The 21,658-nt window shown below is 60.2% G+C and overlaps 2 protein-coding genes across 3 annotated transcripts in view; one reads left to right on the top strand and one right to left on the bottom strand.

Annotated features, from left to right (window-relative positions):
* Positions 1 to 10,470, bottom strand: part of RNF44 (ring finger protein 44) — an 18,063-nt gene extending 7,593 nt beyond the window's left edge. The window contains exon 1 of one of the 2 annotated variants that reach the window (XM_058848399.1): positions 10,261 to 10,470. The gene's annotated coding sequence lies outside the window, so the exon portion shown is untranslated. The remainder of the gene's footprint in view (positions 1 to 10,260) is intronic. The other variant, XM_058848398.1, reaches the window with a different exon arrangement.
* On the top strand, positions 9,149 to 21,658 carry CDHR2 (cadherin related family member 2). Its single transcript, XM_058848383.1, has 33 exons — positions 9,149 to 9,286; positions 11,814 to 11,879; positions 12,338 to 12,396; positions 12,758 to 12,823; positions 12,914 to 13,053; positions 13,253 to 13,306; positions 13,508 to 13,597; positions 14,201 to 14,290; positions 14,574 to 14,696; positions 14,774 to 14,917; positions 15,060 to 15,135; positions 15,325 to 15,431; positions 15,511 to 15,741; positions 15,829 to 15,984; positions 16,198 to 16,365; positions 16,634 to 16,695; positions 16,779 to 17,019; positions 17,123 to 17,359; positions 17,638 to 17,707; positions 17,789 to 18,409; positions 18,654 to 18,725; positions 18,999 to 19,048; positions 19,163 to 19,314; positions 19,508 to 19,610; positions 19,690 to 19,778; positions 19,972 to 20,046; positions 20,161 to 20,238; positions 20,318 to 20,378; positions 20,486 to 20,610; positions 20,771 to 20,884; positions 20,995 to 21,072; positions 21,176 to 21,236; positions 21,449 to 21,658. The coding sequence occupies exons 3-33, from the start codon at positions 12,351 to 12,353 to the stop codon at positions 21,566 to 21,568; spliced, it is 3,900 nt and encodes a 1,299-aa protein (XP_058704366.1). The 5' UTR covers positions 9,149 to 9,286; positions 11,814 to 11,879; positions 12,338 to 12,350; the 3' UTR covers positions 21,569 to 21,658.

Here is a 21,658-nt window from a genome sequence, read left to right as displayed (position 1 = left end):
TGAGGTGTTACTGCTTTCAGTTCCAAACCCTCACTCTCGAAGCACACGTGGTGCCAAAGCCCTGTGTGATCCAGTGGGCACCTTCCAGACCAGGCACCACAGCAGTGGGCTTGAGGATGGGCAACACATCCGCAGAGGAACACTGAAGCCACAGAGGGGCTTGCCTGTTCCTGCGACCTCCAGAACGGGGGGCTGCCTGCGTTCCCTGAACCCCAGGACGGCATCCTGAGGCAGGACTGAGGCATCCCCGACTTGCGGGACAGAGCTGGCCCGGCCCTCGTCCTGCCACAACCGGTACCCATAAGGTATCCACCCTCCCGTCCCAAGCGGGCACACCCGGCTCCCTCCGCACCCGCGGCTGTAAGCCAGCGGCCACGCCGAGCAGGGTGACCGTGACCCCGCGGAAGCCACGGCAGCTCTGAAGTGAAGGGGATCGCAGACCCGCAGCCCCTCGGAGGGGCGGGGGGAGGCGGCTCCCGAGCCCCGCCGAGAACAAAGTTAGCAGCGTGCCAGCGCTCACGCCCGGTGCCATCTGCTCGGGCAGAGCTGGGCTCCGGGGCTGCCGGGGGAGCCGCCCGCCCCGGGGGTCCTGCCACCCCGCTGCCACCCGCCGCCGGCTCCGTCCCGGCACCCCGAGCTCTCCCTTAGCCCCTTCTCCGCCGTTCCCACGCGCGCGCCGCCAGCTCCCCCGGGAGCGGGGTCACCGCTGGCTCCGCCGCACCGGCAGCCCCTCCGGAAGGCCGACCCCGACCCCCAACCCCACCCCCAGACCCGACCCGAGCCCGACCCTGGGTGTCCGGGACGGCGGCGCACGGCGGGGCGAGCAGCACATCCCGGAGCGCACCGACGGAGCGCCCCACCGTGCAGCACCCCGGGGAGGCACGGCGGCCACCGGCAGCCGGGAGCGCACCCCAGCCCGCGCCCCCCGCCGCGGAGCCCTGCCGGTGCGGAGCTGTGGCTTTAAGAGCGGCCGCTCCGGGGCCATGTGCTCGGCGCCAAACAAAAGCAATAACAAAGGCGGCCGCCGGACCCCGCCGCCGCCGCCCGGGGCAGGTGCCGTCGGGGGTCCGGGGGGCGGCCCCCGCCCCCGCCCCGCTCCCGCCCCCCCCCCGGCCCGCACGTACCTGCACCGATGGCCTGGGCCGCCGCTCCGGTGCCGCTGCGGCGCCCCCGCCCCCTCCCTCCCGCCGCTCTTTGTTCGCCGACGCCGGGCCCGGGCCTGCCCCCCCCGCCGGCCCGCCGCCGGCCCTCCCCTCCCTCCCTCCCGCCCGCCTCCCGCCGGGCCGGCCCCCTCCCCGCCGCCGTTGTTTCCGGTGCCTCTTTGTTTTCCGCGGCGCGGGGCGGCCGCGGCGGGCCGGGGTGCGCGGGGGGTGCGTGTCCCTTTAAGAAGCAGCGGGACGCACCGGACCGAGTCACAGCGCTCGGGGGCACCGGGGGCGCGCGCGGCTGGCGCGGGGGGGGAAGGAGGGGGGCGGCCGGGGGCACCGGGGGGGGGCGGTGCGCGCGCGTCCCACGTGACCAGGCGTGTCACGGTCCGCAGCCATCTTGGAGCGCGGGGCCGCCACGCGGGGCAGCGACCCCCGCCCGGGACCACCGAGCTGAGCCCAGAACGGGCGGCACCGGGCACCCACCGCCCTTCTCCAGCGGCCTGCTGCCGCTACCGGCCACCTTGCCCCGCTGGGACAGGCCTTAAGGCTGGTGGCACCGTACCTGCGGCTGTGCCCCCGCATCACTCCCAGGCCCTTGCTCACCGGGCTGGCAGCTCCGCGGACCCGGTGGATCGCGGGGACGGCAGCCCCGTGTGCCCGGGAGCCGCCGTTCTTCTGTGCCGGTGGGCAGAAAAACCGGGGGGTGGGGAAGCAGGGGCTCGGCTCCCCGTCACCTTCCGCGCTGGGACGGGGGCATGGAGGAGCTACTCCCCTCCCGCTCAGCACAACCAGCCTTTCGCCCGCACCGACAGCTCTCCCAGGGCATCTGTAGCCAGTTCAAACTTTTATGCACCAGAAAAGCCCCTTTTGCTTCAGAAAAGCCTCCTGTTCTCTCACATTAATTAAGCAAGAAGCAGGAACTACTCGGACTATCTCCCGCACACCTGCAGCTCACCCGGCTGGTGGCTAACGCTGAGCTGGACACCGTGAAGCAGAGCCACCGGCTCCCCGGGAGCTGCACACCGAGAGGCCGAGCCACCGGCTCCCCGGGAGCTGCACACCGAGAGGCTGAGCCACCGGCTCCCCGGGAGCTGCACACCGAGAGGCCGAGCCACCGGCTCCCCGGGAGCTGCACACCGAGAGGCCGAGCCACCGGCTCCCCGGGTGCCCCAGCAGCACCGCTCAGGCACCAGTCAAATCCCCGTGCTCAGGACAGCGCATCGCAGCAGCTTCACTGAGCACCAGATGCTGCATCCGAGCCAAATTTCACCCGGTTACAACGCACACTTAGAAATTCCCAGGTAGGCGAGCGAGCCAGCCGGCAGCCCTGATGTAATGCCTATAAACCAGCCCTCCCCTGACAGCTGGGCTTTAAAGTGCTAACAACCAAAAGGGAGCTAATTAATTTGTAGCATCACCCCTTTCAAAGAAAACCTCAGATCGACGATTTAACAATTCAATAGCTCATTGTTGCGATGAGCAGTCGGATTCAGCTTTGCCAGATTCCAACCCTGTGCCCAGGTCCCTTCAGGCCCCTCTCAAGGCTCTCACCTCTTCACCCCAAATCCAGGCGTGCAGGAGAAACTGCACCAGGCTCAAGGATCCTCCAGGACATAGAGCATTCTGGGGCAAGATCCCTCTGCCATGACTGTCAGTAGCACCACAGCCAACTGCTTATGTCCCCATGGTGGGGGACACATGGGACAGGAAGGCAGCACAGCAGGACAAACCTATGATGGTGTCAGAGCCACGCACTCAGGCAAGAACTCCAGCAGGAAGAGCCAAAGGACTGAATCAGCCCAAACCTGAACAACTACCCTCCAGGTCTATTCCACTATAGCCTCTTTGCTTCAGGAGCTGAGGACTACAGGCAAGAGAAGGAAAACAGCACTCCGTCCTTTGACTTTGCCACTGTTTGTGGGCAGAGGCCACACTGCACCTTGACAAGGCTGCCAGGACACGGTCTGATCCTGGGCAGAGCACCGGCAGCAGGCAGAGGCCACAGATGGTGGATATCTGTGCAGCCACTCCCTCCAGACCCGCTCCAGCATCACCAGCTCCCCCGCGGGCAGGAGCTATCGATGTCCTCGGGACAGCATCAGGAGAAGCCATCGATGGAACACAGCTCACACGCTGCTCACGCTCCCTGCTCAGCCAGGCTGGATCATTCCTCTGCCACAGCCACACTGCACATGGCTGTGCCCAGTGAGGATGGGGCACCACACATCCAGCCACAGGATCAGAGCGTGTGGAAACAGCTCTGCCCACACTGTCCCAGGGACACAGCCATGCACACAAACACCAACATCACACTGCCCCAGGTACAGGGCTCTGCCTGAAAAGCCATGTGAGGGGCCCAAACGATGCTACAGCAAGGCTGGTCAGCACTTCTGGGCCAGAACAAGGGATCCCAGTCCAGCCAGAGAGACCTGTAACACCCCTGGTGAGTGGGACAGCCCATAAGCCTTAGAAAGCTCTCTACCTGCAGGCGCTGCTCAGGCTGAACCTGGCTGCTCTACAGCCGACAGGTGGCCCATCCTTTCCTTCAGAATAGCCAGGGGCCAGCAGGACAAAGTCTCCCTGAGCCCAGGCTCTTTAAGAGACCATCTGTTGCCACAGACATGCCACCTCCCTTGCCCCATATATAGGTCAGGTCTGACACAGGATTAGTCAGGGTGATCCAGTGGTGAGAGCACATCTCCCACTGGAGGCTTGCCTGTGTTCTCCCCGATACTCAGCATGCCAATGCTTCACCTCCTCATTCTCCTGCGCCTATCACACTAGTCCAGGGAGAGAAAGAGGCCCCAGATCCTTCTCTTTTCTCCCCAGGGCCTACAGAAAAAGCATGGAGAAACCAGCCCCAAGAACATAGAAGCTCTCAGACTGTAGGGAGGGAGGAGCAGCAGGAGTGTCCCTACACCTTGGGGTGACATGGGATACCCCAACATCACAGGGTGAAGCGCTTCTCCACTGTGGAGATGGAGGAGCAAGGAGCTCCCTCCCTGTTCCACACACCCAGTGGAGCCGAGTTCACTGGCAGTGGAGGCAGGGACGCCTCTGCCGTGATCACACACCACCCACTCCCACCCCCGGGCTGACAGCACTCCCATCAAACGCCTCCAGCCACACACACGTGGAGGATGCTGACATGAGGAGTAGCTGCACAGGCAGCGGAACTGATAACGCCCAGTTTCCTGTCGATCTCTCCCACGTGGATTCTCTGATGTCTAATAGCATGGCTGAGCTGCACTGCAGAGGGAGAACTAGCAGCGCCTTCCTCCCCAAGAGCCAGAGCCTGTAGCAATCCAAGACCTCAGAAGTAGCATCCGCACCTGACACCTACCCCAACTGATACCATCCAGCAAGTTCAAAGCAGAGTGAGCACTCACAAATAAACACTAAGCTTGCAACAAGCCTTCTTTCCCTTAGGACAGGGCAAATAATCTCCAGAGATCTCCACCGTCCTTCGTTTACCCTAGAAACACCAGAACAACCTGAATAGCATGACCAGAAGGCTGCAGGTGCAAAAACTGGGTCCAACTTGGCCACCTCTGTAGCTCAGCAGCATCAAGGAATGGGTTGTGTCCTCTCTCCTGGGTGGCCTCTTCTCCCCTGAACAGAAGCACGCTGAAATACACACACCTCTGTCTGCCCAGGCATCTTGCAGCAGCCACTTCCACAGCTCAGCTGCACATGGGTGGAAGGAAAAGAGTAAATGCCACCATGTCCATCCCCAACCTGGTCCTTCCTTTCCTTCCTACTATGAGACACTGCTCTTCAGGACTCCATACTCCTCTGCCCTTCACTTTTCAGTTTTCATTTCAGACAGCCCTTTCCTAAAACAGACTCGATCTCTCCTGGGGCAGAGCCAGCTCAGGAAGGAGGGATCACCCCTCTTTCCCATTCCCACACAGCATCCCTGGAATCCCCACCTCATCTGTCACCTCTCCACAAGCATCTGAGACCAGCCTGCTCTCTACATGCTGTGGACAGTGTTAATGGCATCTGCCAAGTGTGTGGCCCAGGGCAGGAGAGGCCAGGCTCCAGACACCTTCCCCACTGCTCTTGGGCAGAGCAGCTCCTACAAAGGGATACAAGCAGAGTCAGGAGCTGGTGGATGGCGAAGAGCAGTTTCGTTGCCACTCAGCAAAACGAAGCGTCTCTTGAAAGCGCTAGTGACAGTCAGGAAGTTGGGCTGGGTGGTTTGTTTTGCATTTTAAGAAGCCTGCAGGGACACCGACAACCTGCAACGATCATTTTCAGAAAGAAGCTCAGAGAAACTCATGATTTTCAGCAACCGTTTACCCTCCTTTGTCCTTGATTAAAAATTTGCCAAGAGGCTGCTTACAAGATGCACCAAAACAGGGAGTGACCACTACCCTAAGTGCAAAGGAGGTTTGCTGCAATATGTCCTCGTACATCACTCAGAGAACCCCACACGAGTGCCTGAGGTTGGTTTTAAGAGCAAAAACATGACTTTCAAGCTGACAGCCCCTGCACACAAAGCGCAACTGTGCGGTGACAAGAGAGCAGCCTGGGGCACAGGAGCTGCCTGACCTCTGCTACAGCTCTCAACAGCAGATTTTTATTGTTCACCACTTTCCTAAAGCACAGGCATGGGGATAAAACCAACTAAGACACTTGGCTCAAAATGCAAATGCAGCTACGGAGCCCCACCAGCACAGCAGGGAAAAGACAACCTGCCGGAGGGGACCGTGCCTCAGCATTGCCAGGCTTGGGGAAAGAAGGGCCAGAACATGGGCCCTCCCTTCCCGGGGCAACAGCAAGAAATGCCAGAGGCCTGGATCACCAAGGCACAGGCTCACCCGAGAGAAAGCAGCTCCTAACACACAGTACTGCAGGCCAGCTCTCTGCTCTGCATGGTTGAGCTAAAAACCTTCATCCTGCTTTCCAGGGTAACCAAAGAAGACACAGAACTACAGCTCTGCAGCCAGTGAGAGCAGGTCTCCAGGGCCCAGCCTGCAACTGGAAAATAATGTTCCCAAGGTATGCAGTGAGTGCTGCTTGCTGGGGACACTGCTCAACCTCACCCTCTGCCATGCACACAGCAAAGTACGGAGCCCTCCCAAACCACCCCACTCCAGAAAACCCAGACATGCCACACTGGACGTGGGCCCCATGGTCTGCATGTGCCCTCCAGGAAACAGCTCCTGCCCTGAAATGCTGGGGATTTGCAGGTGCAAGGGTGGAGGAAAGGATAGGCACCATGCTGCAGCTCTGCTGCCCAGAGAGTCAGCAGGCTGGCTTCTCCCAACACCCTTGTGAGCTGACAGCACAGATCCACGCTGCTCCCCTCTGGAACTGACCTGTCTCAGGGAGCCACGCAACATCCTCATGCAGCTCCATGACCGCAGGGCTCAGGGCTTGGCTCTCCCAAGTTCCTGCATCAATGTCGGAGGGCTCTGGGAGAGCTCCCCAGCACCAGCAACTTCCTTGGATGTTTTAGCAGCCTCTGGACACGTCAGACTGGCACCCTACACAAACCCCTTGGCTAACCAATGACCCACACACAGCAGGTGACAAACTATATTTCTCCAGACTGGTCCAAGCAGGGAACCAAAGGATGGTGGTAAAATGCTATGCCCCATCTCCTCAATAAAGAGGTGAAAACCCCAAAAGCATCCAGAAGCCAGGCTTTTCTGCCGAAAACCAGCGCCGTGCCGCCTGCCACCACCACCTCCTGAGCCGTGCCCTGCGGCCAGCCTCACGTGACAGTGGAGTGGATGCACACAGGAGGAGTGGCTGTAGTGACAGCGTTATAGCTTGTGTCCAACACACAGCTGAGCCCAGCAAATCCCAGCGCTCTGCAGCTCTCCTTTACAAACTCCACACACTGCGCAGGTACATGGGCGTCAGTGAGAGATCAGTGCCCACAGCCCTAGGAAAATGACACCTAGAGAGAGACAGCCCAGTGAGTACAGGGCTCCTGAACTCTCTGATGTTCACTAGCTCAAGGACTGGCCCACACCAAGCCCCAGGGACCAAGGAGAGCTGTTCTTACACCAGCCCAAATTGCCTAGGGCCAGCCCCTCTGCTATTTCAGTACACATACTCTCAGCAGGAAGCAGGGACACCCAGCAGGATCACCCTGTCTAGCTTTGCTCCAAGTGACTTTACATTGTTCCCCACTCTATCCTGGGTGGCAGGACTTGACCAGTTCTGCAGACAACCTGGGAGAAAAGTGCTGTGAGCTGAAGCCCAGCCCTTACCTGCCAGCTGTTATTTCATTCCTCTAACAGGTCCATAAACCAAGGATAATTAAATCTCTCCTAAACTCTCTTCCATTTAAAATAAAAATCTATAGTCACTATTTCATTAGCTGGCTCTGGGTTTTACAGCTTGATCAATTCCCCTCACAGGGCCCTGGTCCCGGACAGGCAGATGCAAACACGCAGCTTCCATGGTGTGGATCAATGGGATTCACAAAGTCTCCTACCCCATTCTTTGTTCCTCACTCACCAAAGGGAGCCACACAGCGCAGCAGGTAGGGACAGTGTGTTTCACTGCTCAGGGGAACACCACTGCCATGCATGGCTTCAGAGGTCGGAGCTGGCAAGAACAAAAAGCGGCAAGAACAGAGGCAGCAGCGATGCTCCCTCTCCAGTGAAGGGCCCCAAGAACACAGCCATGACCCTAAAGGCGAAGCAGCCCAGCATGCCAGCAGGGTGACATCCCCCTATTTGCTCCACAGTGAAGAGGGACAAGGCTCAGTTCCCACAGCTGACAGCTGGAGTCAGAGCCCACCACAAGCACCAGCTGGGAACCAAGAGCAGCCACCACCTCTCTGACCTCCGCACACAAAGCGGAAAAGACTCCTCACTGAGACCCAGGCACACAGGCTCAGTGTTTCCTGCCCTTCCCAGCTCTCTGCTGCTTCCCTGCCACATAACACCTTCCCCCTGCCAGGCTAGTAGGTTCCAGATGGCCCTTGCCACCCCTGCAAGCCTCTCCCTCTGCTGCAGCGGGAGCTTCCAGAGCCTGGCAGTAGATGGAGGGACCACAGCAGCAGCCAGAGGTGCACCAAGAGCATCCAGGCAGAGCCCACCGAGTGGACATCAGAGTGCTGGGCAGCCTTTGGCCTGGGCCAGCACCCAGATGCCCCCCAGCACCTATCATATAATTTCCCTCTGTTCCAGGTGCATATCCCTTCCTCCCTCCCACCTTTGCTCAGCCGGAAAGCAGCAAGTTGCCACAGCCCGAGTCCTGTCAGTGCCATGACACACCATGGAGGCAGCCACAGAGGGAAGGTCCGGCAGAGAGCTGGTCCCCATCTCCACTGAGCTCTGCCCTGGCCACACAGTGCCAGTGATGGACAGACCACACCACCAGGGCCCAAATCCTGATCTGTACTCGAACCAGCTGGTACTTGCCAGAGGCTATCAGGGCAGATTTCTGGAACACAAAACAGCCACCACTTGGAGAGTACCCAGCTCCAAGCAAGGCTAAGGGAACAAAGCTTTGCCATCCCACTGAGACTCCTTCCATGGCTGAAAGAGGTGGCACTGGAGCCTCCCAAACACACATAGGTGCCTCCCATGCCAATACCTGCCCTATCTCCACTCGCACCGTGTCCCAGTGTGGGGGCGAATGGAGGGGCCACAGTTCACCTGCTAAACCTAAGCCACTGCTCAAGGGGTGTGACACCACCCGGCCAGCCCCAGAGCAGACACCCAAAGGTGACAAACAAAGGCGCCCAGCAGGCACTCCGCATTAGCAGTATTTTTAGACACCACTATGGAGCCGGCCTTATTATTTTCATTGCAACGTGCATAATTACCCACCATGCACCGCAGTGACATCAGACGCAGCCGGCTCTCCTCCGACAGCTGCTCCTCCTCCCGGGGCTCCTGCCTGGCCCCGGGGACCCACCTGCCCCGCCGGGCTCTGCCCTGCGCATCTCCCCAGGGCACAAGACCCCACCTCGAGGGGGGCCTCGAGGTCCTGCGGCGTCAGAGCCGGCATGAGAGCAGGTGACAGAGGGACAGAGCAAGGCACTGGCACAGGACAGCAAGAAGGCAAGCGCAGGGATGATCTCTGGAGCTGCAGGCACACACAGCCTGTGCCAGGATCACCAAGATCTGCTGGAGCGCGGGGCCGGTGCAGAGCTGGTGGACAAGGTACCAGCACAAAACAGAGCCGCACTCCTGGGAAGAGGGGCTGTCCCCAGACAGAGGAACAGCACCTGCCCAGCCTCAGAGCTCAACTCCTGCCCGGGAGAGCAAATCCTGGAGCGCATCCCAGCTGCCCACAACGCGATCCCACACGTCCTCCGTGGGACAGGGCTGCCACGGGCCCCACACACAGCCCACGCTGCCAGCACAGATCCTGCCGGGCCGGTGGCACTGCTTGTGCCCCTGCCACCACCCCGGCTGCCATTACCCCCACCCCGTCACTTCAGGCTCATTTGTTTCCTACCTCCTCCCCAAGGACAACTTTCCGAAGTTTCACCACTTCCCCTCCCGTCCCCTATCCCACACCGGAGCTTGCCCCGAGCTGGCACAGTTTACCGGGTCCGGCGGAACGGTGGACGGGACACCGCCAGGTGCCAAGCGGGACGAGAACACAGCACCAGCCTCAGCAAAAGCCCGACCCCAGCCCGGCCGGGGTCGCGGGAGACCCCAGGAAGGGGCTCCGGCCGGGGCAGACTCAGACAGCCCCGATGGGCAGCAGCGCTCCGAATCCCTCCCCGCTGCCTTCCTTGTCCCCGCGGGGCTCCCCCAGCAGCAGGGGCTCCTCCCACCGCCCTGCGGCTGCACCGGGCCTGGCTGCGCTTTACGGCCGCTTCCCCAAACCCGAATGCCCCGGTAGCCGCCACCCCCGCCCGCGCCGGCCATCCGCCCCTCCGCGCACCGGGCCCGGCCCCACAGCCCCCGCCGCACCGGGCCGCGCTCGTTCCTCCGCCCGCCGCACCGGGCCCCGCGGCCCTGCATCCGCCCCATCGCTCTGGGCCCTGCCCGCCGCCCTCCCCGTCCCGCTGCCCCAGGGCTGCCCTCCCCCTTTCCCCATCCCCGGGCCCTGCCCGCCGCCTCCCCCTGGTGCCCCGGCCCTGCCCCGCACAGCCCGGGCCTGCGGCCGCCGCCGCGCCCCGTACCTCCGGGAGGCGCGCCCCCGGCGCTCGGTGCCGTGCCCCGGCGCTGCCCGCCGCTCAGCCCGCTCGCATGGCGCGGCGGCCGGGCCCGCCGGGCTCCGTGTCCGTCCCGGTGCCGGTGCCAGTCCCGGTGCCGCTCCCGCTCCGGCCTCAGCCCCGCCTCATGGCGCCCCCGCGCCCGCCGCGCCGATGGAACCGGCCGCGCCGCGCTGCTCCCCCCCCGCGCCGCGCCGATGGGCGCGCCCACCGCCTCCTGCCGTAATAAGCCCAAGAACGGCGCCGGTAAAACTGCACGCAGGAGCTGTTCGGCCGTATTGCTCCGAGTGGCAGCGCAGTAACACCACCCGGGACTGGGCTGGGGAGCATCCCAGGAGTTAGAGATTCACAGAATCAATTCGATTGGAAAAGAGATCATGCAGCTCAGTCTATGACCCAACACCGCCATGTCAACTAGACCATGGCACTAAGTGCTATATCCAGTCTTAAACACCTCCAGGGATGGTAACTCCACCATGCCCCTGGACAACCCATTCCAATGCCTGGCAAACCTTTCCGTCAAGAAATTCTTCCTGATGTCCAGCCAAAACCTTCACTGGTTGCCAGGGGGAAGAGGTCGATTCTCACCTAGCTACAATCTCCTTTCAGGAGGCTGTGGATGACTCAGGACAGCCCTGGGAGGTGTGGAAGTGCCCCAGCCCAGCCAGGGACAGTTTATGGTGTCTAGCACCAACCCAGGAGTCTCAGGGACAGCCCAGGTAACCCCTGACAGCTCATGGGGTGTCTGTGAGGATGTCCTGGAGCAGCCTTTGCAGGAACTGGGGTGGTCCTGGACCAGCTCAGGAGAGGTTTGCTAAGGGGTGGTCACAGCCTGTCCCCTGTAGCCCCCTCTCTGGGGTTTCTCTGACCCAGGTGTGAGGTCAGATGGGAACCTCAGAGCAGGGTGAGTGTCTGGGGAGACTCCAGAGTTTCTCCAGTATCCAGGTCCTGTGGGTTTCCCAGGGAACAGGGCCACAGATGCAGGGGTCCAACAGGCTGGCCGTGCCCCCCCACAGCCTCCCAGCCCTTTTCTGCCTGAGCAGAGCTGGACAATCCACCCTTGTCCCTAGCGGGTCTGAAGTAGGTCAGGGAGGCTGGGCCAGGCCCCTGGGGAGGGAAGTGGGTGGCAGGGGGTGCAGAGGGCCCCAGGCACCCGCCCCAGTGGCCACACCACAAGGTTGGTGCCCACCCCCTGTCCTGGTAGGACCCCAGTGCCCCCAGCCCAGGGGATGCAGGACATTTCCCTAACCCCATTTTGGTCTCCTGGGGTTTGAGATCCCTCTGCATCCCTGCAGGCTCCACACCCCTTCTGGGAGCTGGGATCCCACGGATGGAGGTTGGGGTGGCTGAATCCTGAGGGACAGCACCCAGTGTGGAGACCTGGGGACCTGGTTTTGGGGACTGAGCCTGGAGCAGAGCTGGGTGGGAGCTGTGGGATGAGCACAAGGAGTACAGAAGACAGGAGAGGGATTTCTCACCCCTTAATTGCAGTTAATGATTGATGAACATGTTTACTGCAGGAGGCAAAGGTCTGGCAGTGTCAAAATTCGAGTGCAGAGGCAGCATCCCCAGGGACACAGCCACAGGTAAGGGATGTCGGCCCCTATCCCGGCCCCTACGGGCACCTTGTTCCATGGGCGGGGAGTAGGGGGTGTCTGTCACCTGTGGAGCTGCCCACAGGCCCTGGCATGGGGAGGGAGACACCATGGTCATGCCATGGGTTGCTCCTGGACTCCAAACACTGCTTGGGGAAGCCCTGTTGGGCACAAGCAATGGAGCCTCCCGCCATGCCCAGGACAGGCTCCTGGGGCTCCCCAGGCACTCCTCCTCCAGTTTCCTGTAGCTGGAGGTGAACCCTCTTCTCCCATGCCATGTCCTCAGGGAGCCCATGCCCAGGAGTGCGGTGTGGAGCCTGGTGTTTGCTCACCAGAAGATGGGACTGTCCCCATCAGCACCTCTCCTGCCCTGGTGGCTGCTCCCCAGGAGGGATTTGGGGCACAGGTCTCAGTCTCTCAGGTGTTTGTCCCCTGGTGTGTGCCCACAGGTATCCTGGCAGGATGGCATGGCACTCTTTGGTGCTGCTCCCCTTCCTCCTGGCAACAGGTAAAGATTCTTCTTGGCACCTTGCATGGGTGGGTGGGAGGTGTTGGAGCTGCTTTCAACCCCCAATACTCGTTCTCAATTCACTGGGGGAAGCTGGAAACCCCAAACTGCTGCCTACCCCACTGGAGAGCCAGGGCAGGGCCAGACAGTAGGGAAAGCATGGGGGCTGCAGCTGGAAGAGAAGTGTGGTCTGGAGATGTGGGATGAGCACAAGGATGAGAGGGCTGGGGGTTCCCCTGCCTCCCATAGAGACCCAATCCATGGCTGGGAGCTGGGGCTGGAGCTGAGGAGGTGCTGCCAGACGTGGGTGTGCCAGCAGAGCCCAGCACAGCGATGGTACTCAGCTCCTCTTCCCCTGTAGTTTCAGGCAACACAGTCCCCATCATCAACATGACCATCGTCTACGTGCCTGAGGACCTGGAGCTGGGTGAGTAGGGTGGTCTTGAGAAGGGCCTGGGGTGTCAGAGGAGCAATGGGGGGGTTCTTGGGCAGGGACTGACACAGCCTGTGTCCCCAGGCCAGTTTGCTTTCCAGCTGGAGGCTTATGACCTAGACAACGACCCTCTCACCTACCAAATCGGCGGGACAGACGCTTTCTATTTCTCTGTCGACTCCAAATCAGGCAGAGTGATACTGAGGAACTCTCTGGACCGTGAGGTGTGGGCAGAGGATGGGCTCAGATGTCCTGAGTGGGAGGCTGGGGATATGGGGATGGACAACAGAACCTGTGGGTCACTCCCTGGCCCCAAAACCCCACTCCTGGAGGGAGAGTTGTCCTCACAGAGGTTGGGGATCAGCTATCCAAGGATTGAGCTCCATCTTGGCCCTGACCAAGTCCTACCTTGTGTTCCCTCAGCTCCAGGCCAGGCTCACCATCACTGTCAGAGTGTCGGATGGTGTAAATAGTGAGGTGAGTGCTGGGACAAGGGCTGGGTGGCTGCAGGGGGAAGGGAGCCCCCCTGGACAGGTCCACGGACAAGGCTCAGTGGGAAGGCAATTGGAAGCAGGTGGCTGGCTGGCTAGGGTGGGCATGAGCTGTCAGAACTGCACCCAGCTCTGCTGGCCACCATCTCCCACACACCCACCCTGTGCCCTCTCTGACACCTGGTAGATCTCCAAAAAAGTTACCGTCATCGTGGAGGACCGTAATGACAACGCCCCGGTCTTCCAACGCCTGCCGTATAATGCCATCATCCCTGAGGTACCTTCCTGAGACCTCCCAGCCCTCAGGGGCAGCAGGGCAGGGGTGCTGGGTGGCTCCTGTGGCATGGCTGTGCCAGCAGTGGGACAACAACAGGCTGGGAGCTGTGTGACTCCACACCTGGGTGTGTGGTGATAGTGTGTCTGGGTGTGGCATCATCGATGGTGCAGCCAGCACCTGGGAGCACTCTGTGCCCGGGCAATTCCCGATGGCAGCCTCTGTGTCACCCTGAGGCGCTGGAATGTGACTAGGACTCTGCCCTTGCAATGAGTTTCTGTTCAGGGTGTGCCCAAGCTACCTGTCAGCCCAGGACAGCGTGAGGCTGGATCAAGGTGTAGATGGGGTGTGGGGCTAAGTCTGAGCCCCATCCAGCAGCTCCAGGGTTGGGGTGTAGCCTCTGTTCCCAAGGGGCCCCAGGGAGGGTAGTGAGGGGGTCCAGCGTCTGCCTGGCCTGAGCAAGGACAGCAGCTTGTCTCTCTATGTCCCATGGCACTGGGCAGTACCTACAGTGCTGCAGGGCCAGAGCACCCCAGGGTGGGGCTGGCAGGGTCCAGGTCCAGCATCACCCCCTGCTCTGCCACCTCCACCCCCCTGTGTGCCCAGAACACGAGTCTGCACAGCATCATCTACACCGTGTTTGCCAACGACAGCGACACTGGGAACGCCTCCAAAGTCAGCTACAGCATCCAGGAGGTGAGCACAGAGCATACCATACCCAAACCCACCCCTGGGCCACCCCTGTGGTGCTGAGGTGCTGGGGGACATGGCCAAGACAGACCCACATCTCTGGGGTGCAGGGAGGTTTTGGGTCACGACCCACTGGGCAATGGGTGCAAGGTGAACAGTTTCAGGCCAAGAATGAGCCAGGTGGTCAGGGGTCCCCATGGGCCAAGCCTGGCAGAAGGATGGGGATTGAGTCCCCATCTCTGCTGGAACACCTCTGCTCCCTGCCTTGAGGATGATGTCCCCTGCTCAGGTGATCCCAGACAACTTGAAGAATCTCCAGCTTTTCTACATCCTGCCCAATGGGAGTGTGGTGCTCAATGGTTCCCTGGACTATTCCAAGAACACTTTCTACCAGATCAAGATCCTTGCCCAGGTGGGGACCATCCAGGTTGGGGGTGCAGGGCTGCCAGGTAAGGGGGCCGTGGGACTGACAGGTGCTCTGCTCCTCAGGATGGTGGAGGATGGCTGCACAACAACTGGACTGTCCAGGAGAGCTTTACTTACCTGTCCCTGACCATTAAGGACATGCCTAACCTGAACCCACGGTTCCTCAATGCGCCCTACTCGGGCTCTGTGCCTGAGAACTGCGACCTGGTCAGGAGCCTGCCTGCCCCAGTGTCGTGTCCCTGCCCCTGGCCCTCCCTGGGGGCTCTTATGCCCTGAAGTGTCTGGGCCACCAGACCTGTGGGCAGCTGGAGAGGGCATAGGTCCTGCCCTGATGGCCATGTTCCCACAGGACACCATTGTGCTGACTGTCACTGCCATGGACCAAGACACAGGGGTGAATGATGAAATCTTCTACATCATCAGCAGTGAGTGATGGGACAGAATGGGTCAGGCAGAGGATGACATGGTGGCATGAGCAGGAGGGGTGGTCAGGCAGCAAACTGGAAACTGGTTCTGGCACGCAGGCTCTGCCAGCCTGACCTGCTGGCAGAGAGAGGGCCAGGCCTGCCTTTCCCAGTGGCTGCCACTGGTTTCCTGCTGTCCCCTTGTCCTAGATGTCAGTGTTCCTTTTGTTATCAATAACACAACGGGCATCATCACTGTGAGTGAGCCCCTGGACCGTGAGCAGCTGCCAAGCGAGGAAGTGCTACTGAAAGTCACGGTGAGTAGGAGGTAGCAAGGGGAACACCTTCCTCTTCCTCTTCCTCGGCCCCTCCAACCTGCTCTCTCTTCCTGCCCAGGCACTTGAGAAGAACCTGGATATTCATGGCAAGGTGGCCAGCGCCAGCACCCTGGTGACAGTCTTGGTGACTGATGTCAATGACAACAAGCCCCAGTTCTACAACTGCTCCCTGTCCAGCTGCGACTTCTCTGCCAGTGCTCAGAACAACTTCATGGGCAACATCATAGAGCACTCCTCCTCCAGACTGCCAGTGTCCAACCTCAACATCGTTGCCCGAGACCCAGATAAGGTAGGAGCCTGTCCATGGTGCTGGGTTGCAGTGTTGGTGTCTGTCCTGGCTGCAGCACTCACCCTCACTCTTGTTTCTCCCTGGCAGGGCATCAACAGCAGTTTTGAGCTGAGCCTGCAGGGTCCGAATGCAAACGCCTTCACTGTGTTCCCCACAACCATTGTGGGCACAGGGGAAGTCCAGATCCTGGTGCAAAACTCATCCTTAGTGGACTACGAGATAAGCCATGTCATGGTGGTGCAGGTGGGACTTGTAGGGCTGGACTGCTCTGTGGAGGCAGTTCCTGCTCCCTGCAAGCATTGGGACACAGTGGGGACACAACCCTCCTCTTGCAGAGTTCAGGAGCTGAAGCAGAACAGGGCTCTGCCCTAGCAGTTTGGTGCAGGGGAGCTGGAGTGTAACAGCCCCTAATGTTTGGGGACTCATGTGAGACACAGTCCCTTTTCAATCCTGCAGATCATTGCCAATGACACAGGGAACCCTACAGACTGCTGCTCCACAGCCACCGTGACCATCGACCTCATCGACAGCAATGACCACATCCCTGAGTTCCCCCAGAGCACCTACTACCTGAATGTGACAGAGAACAGCCCCGATGGCACCATCATCTCCCCAAACATCACGGTCAGGCACTGAGCAGGGATTGGGCACACCTACTGTCCCCAAGCAGGGCACTGGGCACACCTAACACTTCTAGTGCAGCTTGTGCTGAGGGCACTGATCTCTTCGTACACACAGGAAGGACTCAGGGCCAGTGGGTACTCAAGGGTGGGACCCCTTGCCTATTAGGGGCACATTTTTGGGGTGCTCACTGCCAACAGCCACTGCCCCAAACTCATCACTTCTCTGAGGGCTGAAACAGATTGACCAGATGGTTCGTTCTGTCTTTCAGGCCTATGATCCAGACAGCGGCATCCTGGGCCAGATCACCTACCAGCTGCTCCCAGAGACCATGTAAGTAAGGGTGGACCCACCCATGACCAATGCATTATCCTGGAGAGTGGGCTCCAGGCCTGAAGGCTCTGTGTCTGTCACAGCTGTAAAATCTTCACGGTGAACGCCACAACCGGGGCACTGCTGGTGTACAACGGGAGCTTGCTGGACAGGGAGACTCGCTCCATCTACTACGCCAACCTCCAGGCCACGGATGGGGGCAACCTGGTGGGCACTACGGTGCTGGAGATCACCGTGCTGGACGCCAATGACATGGCACCCGTCATCATTGGCTCCTACTTCATCTCAGTGGATGAGGGGCAGAATGTTAGTACCCAGATCCAGGTATGTACCAACAGAGGTGGGGTGTTTACAGGGATGCCAGAGAGGAGGGACTGACAGTCCCCAAGGTGCCCAACAGCCCTGTTCCAAACACTGACCTTTTTAGGCCATCGACAATGACGAGCCTGGAAGCTGCAACAGCAAATTGGGCTTCGAGATCTTGACAGGACTGTTCAGCAACAACTTTACCATCAATGCAGTCACAGGTGAGATGTATAGCAAGGAGCCGCTGGACCGTGAGGCCTTGGAAGATGAGCGTGGACAGATGGTGGTGACAGTGATGGTGTATGACCACGGCGAGCCACAGCTGAGCACCACGGTGGACGTCACCATCACCGTGGGGGTGAGCCCTGGGCACAAGCAGGGACATGCTGGGGCAGGCTGGGGCTTGGAACTAGGATGGATGGGCAGGGCAGAGATGTGGAATCCCTGGCTGTGGCAGAGGTGCTGTGTCTCCAGGCTTTCTGTGGGGGCAGAGTGAATAGTTGATGCAGGGAGACAGGAGAGGGCTTGTGTAGCTCCTGCCTGTGGGCAAGCAGGTGCCCACACTCCTGTCCCCAGCTGGCTGTGGGGAATCCTGTTTCCTGGAAGGGCTACAGCTATGGGCTTTGTCTCCTGCAGGACCTGAATGACAACATTCCCATGTTCCTCAACCAGTCCTATGAGTTCTCAGTCTTTGAAGAATCTCCAGGTAGAAATTGCATGGCCAGACTTGTGGGACCAGCCATGTCCCTGAGTCAGTGCCCGCTGCCCACTCAGTGTCTGTCTCCAGCTGCAGAGTCCTTCGTGGGTGAGGTGGAGGCCACAGATGCCGACCGGACAGAAATCAATTCCCGCATTTCATTCCGACTTCAAAGAGGCGGTGGCTCCAGCAACTTCTTAATCCGCTCATCCCGCCGGGGGCCAGGGAACTACAGTGGGCAGCTGTCTGTAGACCCTGACATGCCCCTGGACTATGACACACTGCCGCAGAAGTTCTTCACCCTGACAGTGCTGGCAGAAAACACGGCTGCAGACAACGCAGGGGACAAGGCCAATGTCTCAGTGACAGTCCACATCCTAGATGTCAATGACGAGTCCCCCACCATCCTGTCAGACTCACTGCAGGACGTGTCGGTGGCTGAGAACGGGACACAGCAGGGTCTGATCCGCATGCTCAACGCCTTCGACCCTGACACCAACCACTCGCTGGTCTTCGAGGAGCTGGAGGTCACCTGCTTCAAGGGGGACAGCAGTGCTGAGGACGTGTGCTGGGACTGGTTCATGCTGGCACCCAACGGCTCGGTGCTGGTGAACAGCTCGGACATCGACTACGAGGTGTGTGACACAGTCCTGCTCACACTGCGGGTGGAGGACCTGTACACTGAGAAGGGAAACCGCTACAGCCAGAACGGTACGGCCCCCACTGCCCGCTCCTTCCACCACCCCTGGGCATGGCAGGTGCTGGGCTCTTCCACATCCCACAAGGAGCTGTGGGCAGCAGGGTGGGAGCTGGGTGGTTTGGCTACGGAGGGAGGGTGTCCCCAGCTCTTTTGATATAAGCCTTTTGGGAGGACAGGGCTCCCAGAGGAAGCAGAGGATGATGCTGCAGGGCTGCTCTGTTGGTGATCAGAGCTCTGCTTTTGGGACATTTGCAGAAACCCTGAGGATCATCATTATTGATGTGAATGATAACACGCCAGTCTTCGAGGCCATCTCAGAGATTTTTGGTGAGCAGTTGGGGTTGGCACATCACATGGGCTCCTCGCTGCACCCACACATGCTCTGCCACATTCACCAGCAGCGAGGATCTTCCCCAAGCCTGGGGCAGGGCTGAACAGTGCTGGGGCCAGGCTGGGGTTACTCAGTGCTTTCCATTAAAGCTGTGGGGCCAAGGGCAGCAGTGGGTGCTTGGAACCCTGGGGCTGTGTGGGTGTGGGGTCTGCAGAAAGTCTGGCTGCTCACCAGCATGACTGCACCATCCATCTGTCTGTTCCTGGCAGTGGTTGTCCCCGAAATCTCTGTAACGGGCCTGCAAGTGGCTACTGTGAAGGTGAGGAACTGCCTGCCTGTATCTGTCAGTCCATGGAGCCTTGTTCACTTGTCCCCGCCGTGGGCAGGCAGGGGCCATTCCATCCCATGCTCCTGCAATGCTCTGTCCCTGCAGGCCACAGATGTCGACTCAGGGATGGGGGGAAACATCACCTTCTCCATCATCAGTGTGGTGCTTGTGGATGACACCGGGGTCACCCGGCCCTTTGGGAACCTCTTCATGATATCGACAACGTTCGACAAGGGCGCCTACATCGGGAGGATCCTGTGAGACCATGGGGCTGGGCTGGGGTGGGGGGATGCAGCTCAGCTCCTGCCTGCTGCAGGGCCAGCACGGGCTGCAAAGGGGACAAAGCCTTTCTGGAGTCCTGCCTGGGCATGCAGGTAGGATGGAGCTTGAGGGATGGCAGGGGACATCCTGTGCAGCGCAGTGGGATCGCTGATGTCCCTGCTCTCACAGGGTGTCCAGCAACCTTGATGCATCGCTGAAGGGGCAGTACAAGGTGACAGTGGAGGCTAAGGATGGTGAGGAACCAGTGCACAGAGTACAGACCGTGCTGAATGTGAGTGTCACCCCCAACCCCTGTCCCAGGATGCCACGAGCCCGGCCCAGCTCTGCTCAGCCCTGCTCCCCACACACAGATCTTCACAGTGGATCAGAGCTACCGTGTTCGGCTCCAGTTCCTGTCAACGGTGGAAGAAGTCCAGAGTAACTCCGAAAATATTAAATTGTAAGGGGTGCTGGGCTGGGGGGGCACAGCTGGACCCACCAGCTGTGTCTCTCAGCTTCATGGACTATGAATGGGGTGGGACAGGCTGGTCCTAACCAGAGGAGGGGGCTTCAGGGGATCCATCTGCTTTCTGTGCCTGTGAGCAGAACAGCAGGATGTCCAGCCCAGCTTCTCCCCTCTCTCTTGTTCCTAGGGCCCTGACCACCGTGACCAAGGCAGCAGTCTACGTGGTGGCCATCCGAAGCGTGGAGGACACCCGTGACACCCAGTGAGTGGTGTTGGGGAAGGGGACATGGTGGTGGCATCAGGGGTGTCACCCTGGAGCAGGGCACCATGTCCTGCACCCCAGCACCACACTCCCTCCATCTCTCTGATTCTGCAGCATGGATGCCAAGTCAGTGATGGAGGCCTACTTTGTGTACAGCAATGGCACTGCCCTGGACGTCAATGACCTGAGCACGTGAGTGCTGGGGCTGTGCACGGGCACTGCCACGTGCTGGAACCAGCCCAGCTGCTCACACCTTCGCTTTCCTTGGCAGACTCATACAGTCCGATCCGCTGGGCTTGGCTGAGCTGGTGAAACTGGGCCTGGCTGTCATTGTGAGTGGGGCCAGGCAAGGGGCACAGGGAGAGGGCAACAACCCCTTTGGGGCTGGCTGAGGGGTTCCACTGGCTGGAACAGTGCCCTCACCCATGATCTGTGCCAGGGCCCCGGGGAGGTGACAAAGCCCACCAAGGAGACAGAGCTGATTGGCATTATCGCAGGATTGGCAGCATTCCTGCTCATCTTCATACTCGTCATGACCCTGGTTTTGGTACTCACCACCAGGAGGTACCTCACTGCCTGCACCCCCTCCTATCATCCCCCACCACCCCCATCCTCACCAGCACCCCCAGACCCATCCCTATCCTCCAACCCGCTTCTGCCCACCCCATCCCACAGCCCAGCTCCTCCCTGCCCCTCTCACCCACCCCATCCCTGGGCTTTGCAGCTACAAGAGGAAGCTGAGTGCCATGAAGGCTCTGAAGGTGGCCACAACATTCAACCCTGTCACAGCACAGCACGGAGCTGGCATCCCTGGGACCAACCAGTACAATGCTGAGGGGTAAGTGGGGAGCTCCCTGCAGCAGGTGGGGAGAAACCAGGCTTGTCCCCACATCCAGGGGCTGCAGTGCCCCAAGGAGCAGCTCTTACTTGCCACCCATCCCTGACCAGGGCCAACCCCATGCTGAACCACCCGCTCGATCCCTCCCACGATCTGGGCTTCCACGAGGACTCCATCTCTGTGACCAGGTGAGCTCTGTGGGCAGGTCCCAAAGGCCACAGGCTGTCACCTCATACCTCACTTCTCCAGTGCCTGGGTCCTTTTTTACCTCCCACCCTCCATTCTCCACAGCATGAATTCCCTGGATGAAAATACAGTAAATGCACCAGCAGATGACAACTTTGAGGTCAGGGTAAGTGTGCCAAGAGCTTCCAGTGCTCGGCAGCTGGGAGTCCTGACAGAGCACCCTGCATCCTCTTCTCTCTGCTGTGGTCCCCAGGGCCTTATGGACCCCTTGTGTCCTTTACTCTGCACCCCTCAACAGCCCTCAGCTCCAGGAAGGATGGGTGTCCCTGTCCTTACATGTCTGTCCCCATCCCTTCTGACCACGCTCTCCTCCTGCAGCAGGTCAAAATGCGGCCAACAGACCCCACCGACAAGGAGGTGCTGGTGGCTGCCCTGAACCTGAAGGAGCCCACCAAAACAGCGTACCTCAACACCACCTTCACCACCACGGACTTGTGAGCGGGCTCACGGGGTGCAGTGGGGCCAGAGCAGGACTCGGGCAGCTGCTTTGGTGTTGATATGTTCAGTGTCTGGCAATAAAACTGTTCC

Source organism: Poecile atricapillus, chromosome 13 (genome assembly GCF_030490865.1).
Source record: "Poecile atricapillus isolate bPoeAtr1 chromosome 13, bPoeAtr1.hap1, whole genome shotgun sequence".
In the NCBI taxonomy this organism is placed as follows: domain Eukaryota; kingdom Metazoa; phylum Chordata; class Aves; order Passeriformes; family Paridae; genus Poecile; species Poecile atricapillus.
The sequence above is the reverse complement of the archived record's forward strand: the minus strand, read 5'-3'. Positions and strand labels throughout refer to the sequence as shown.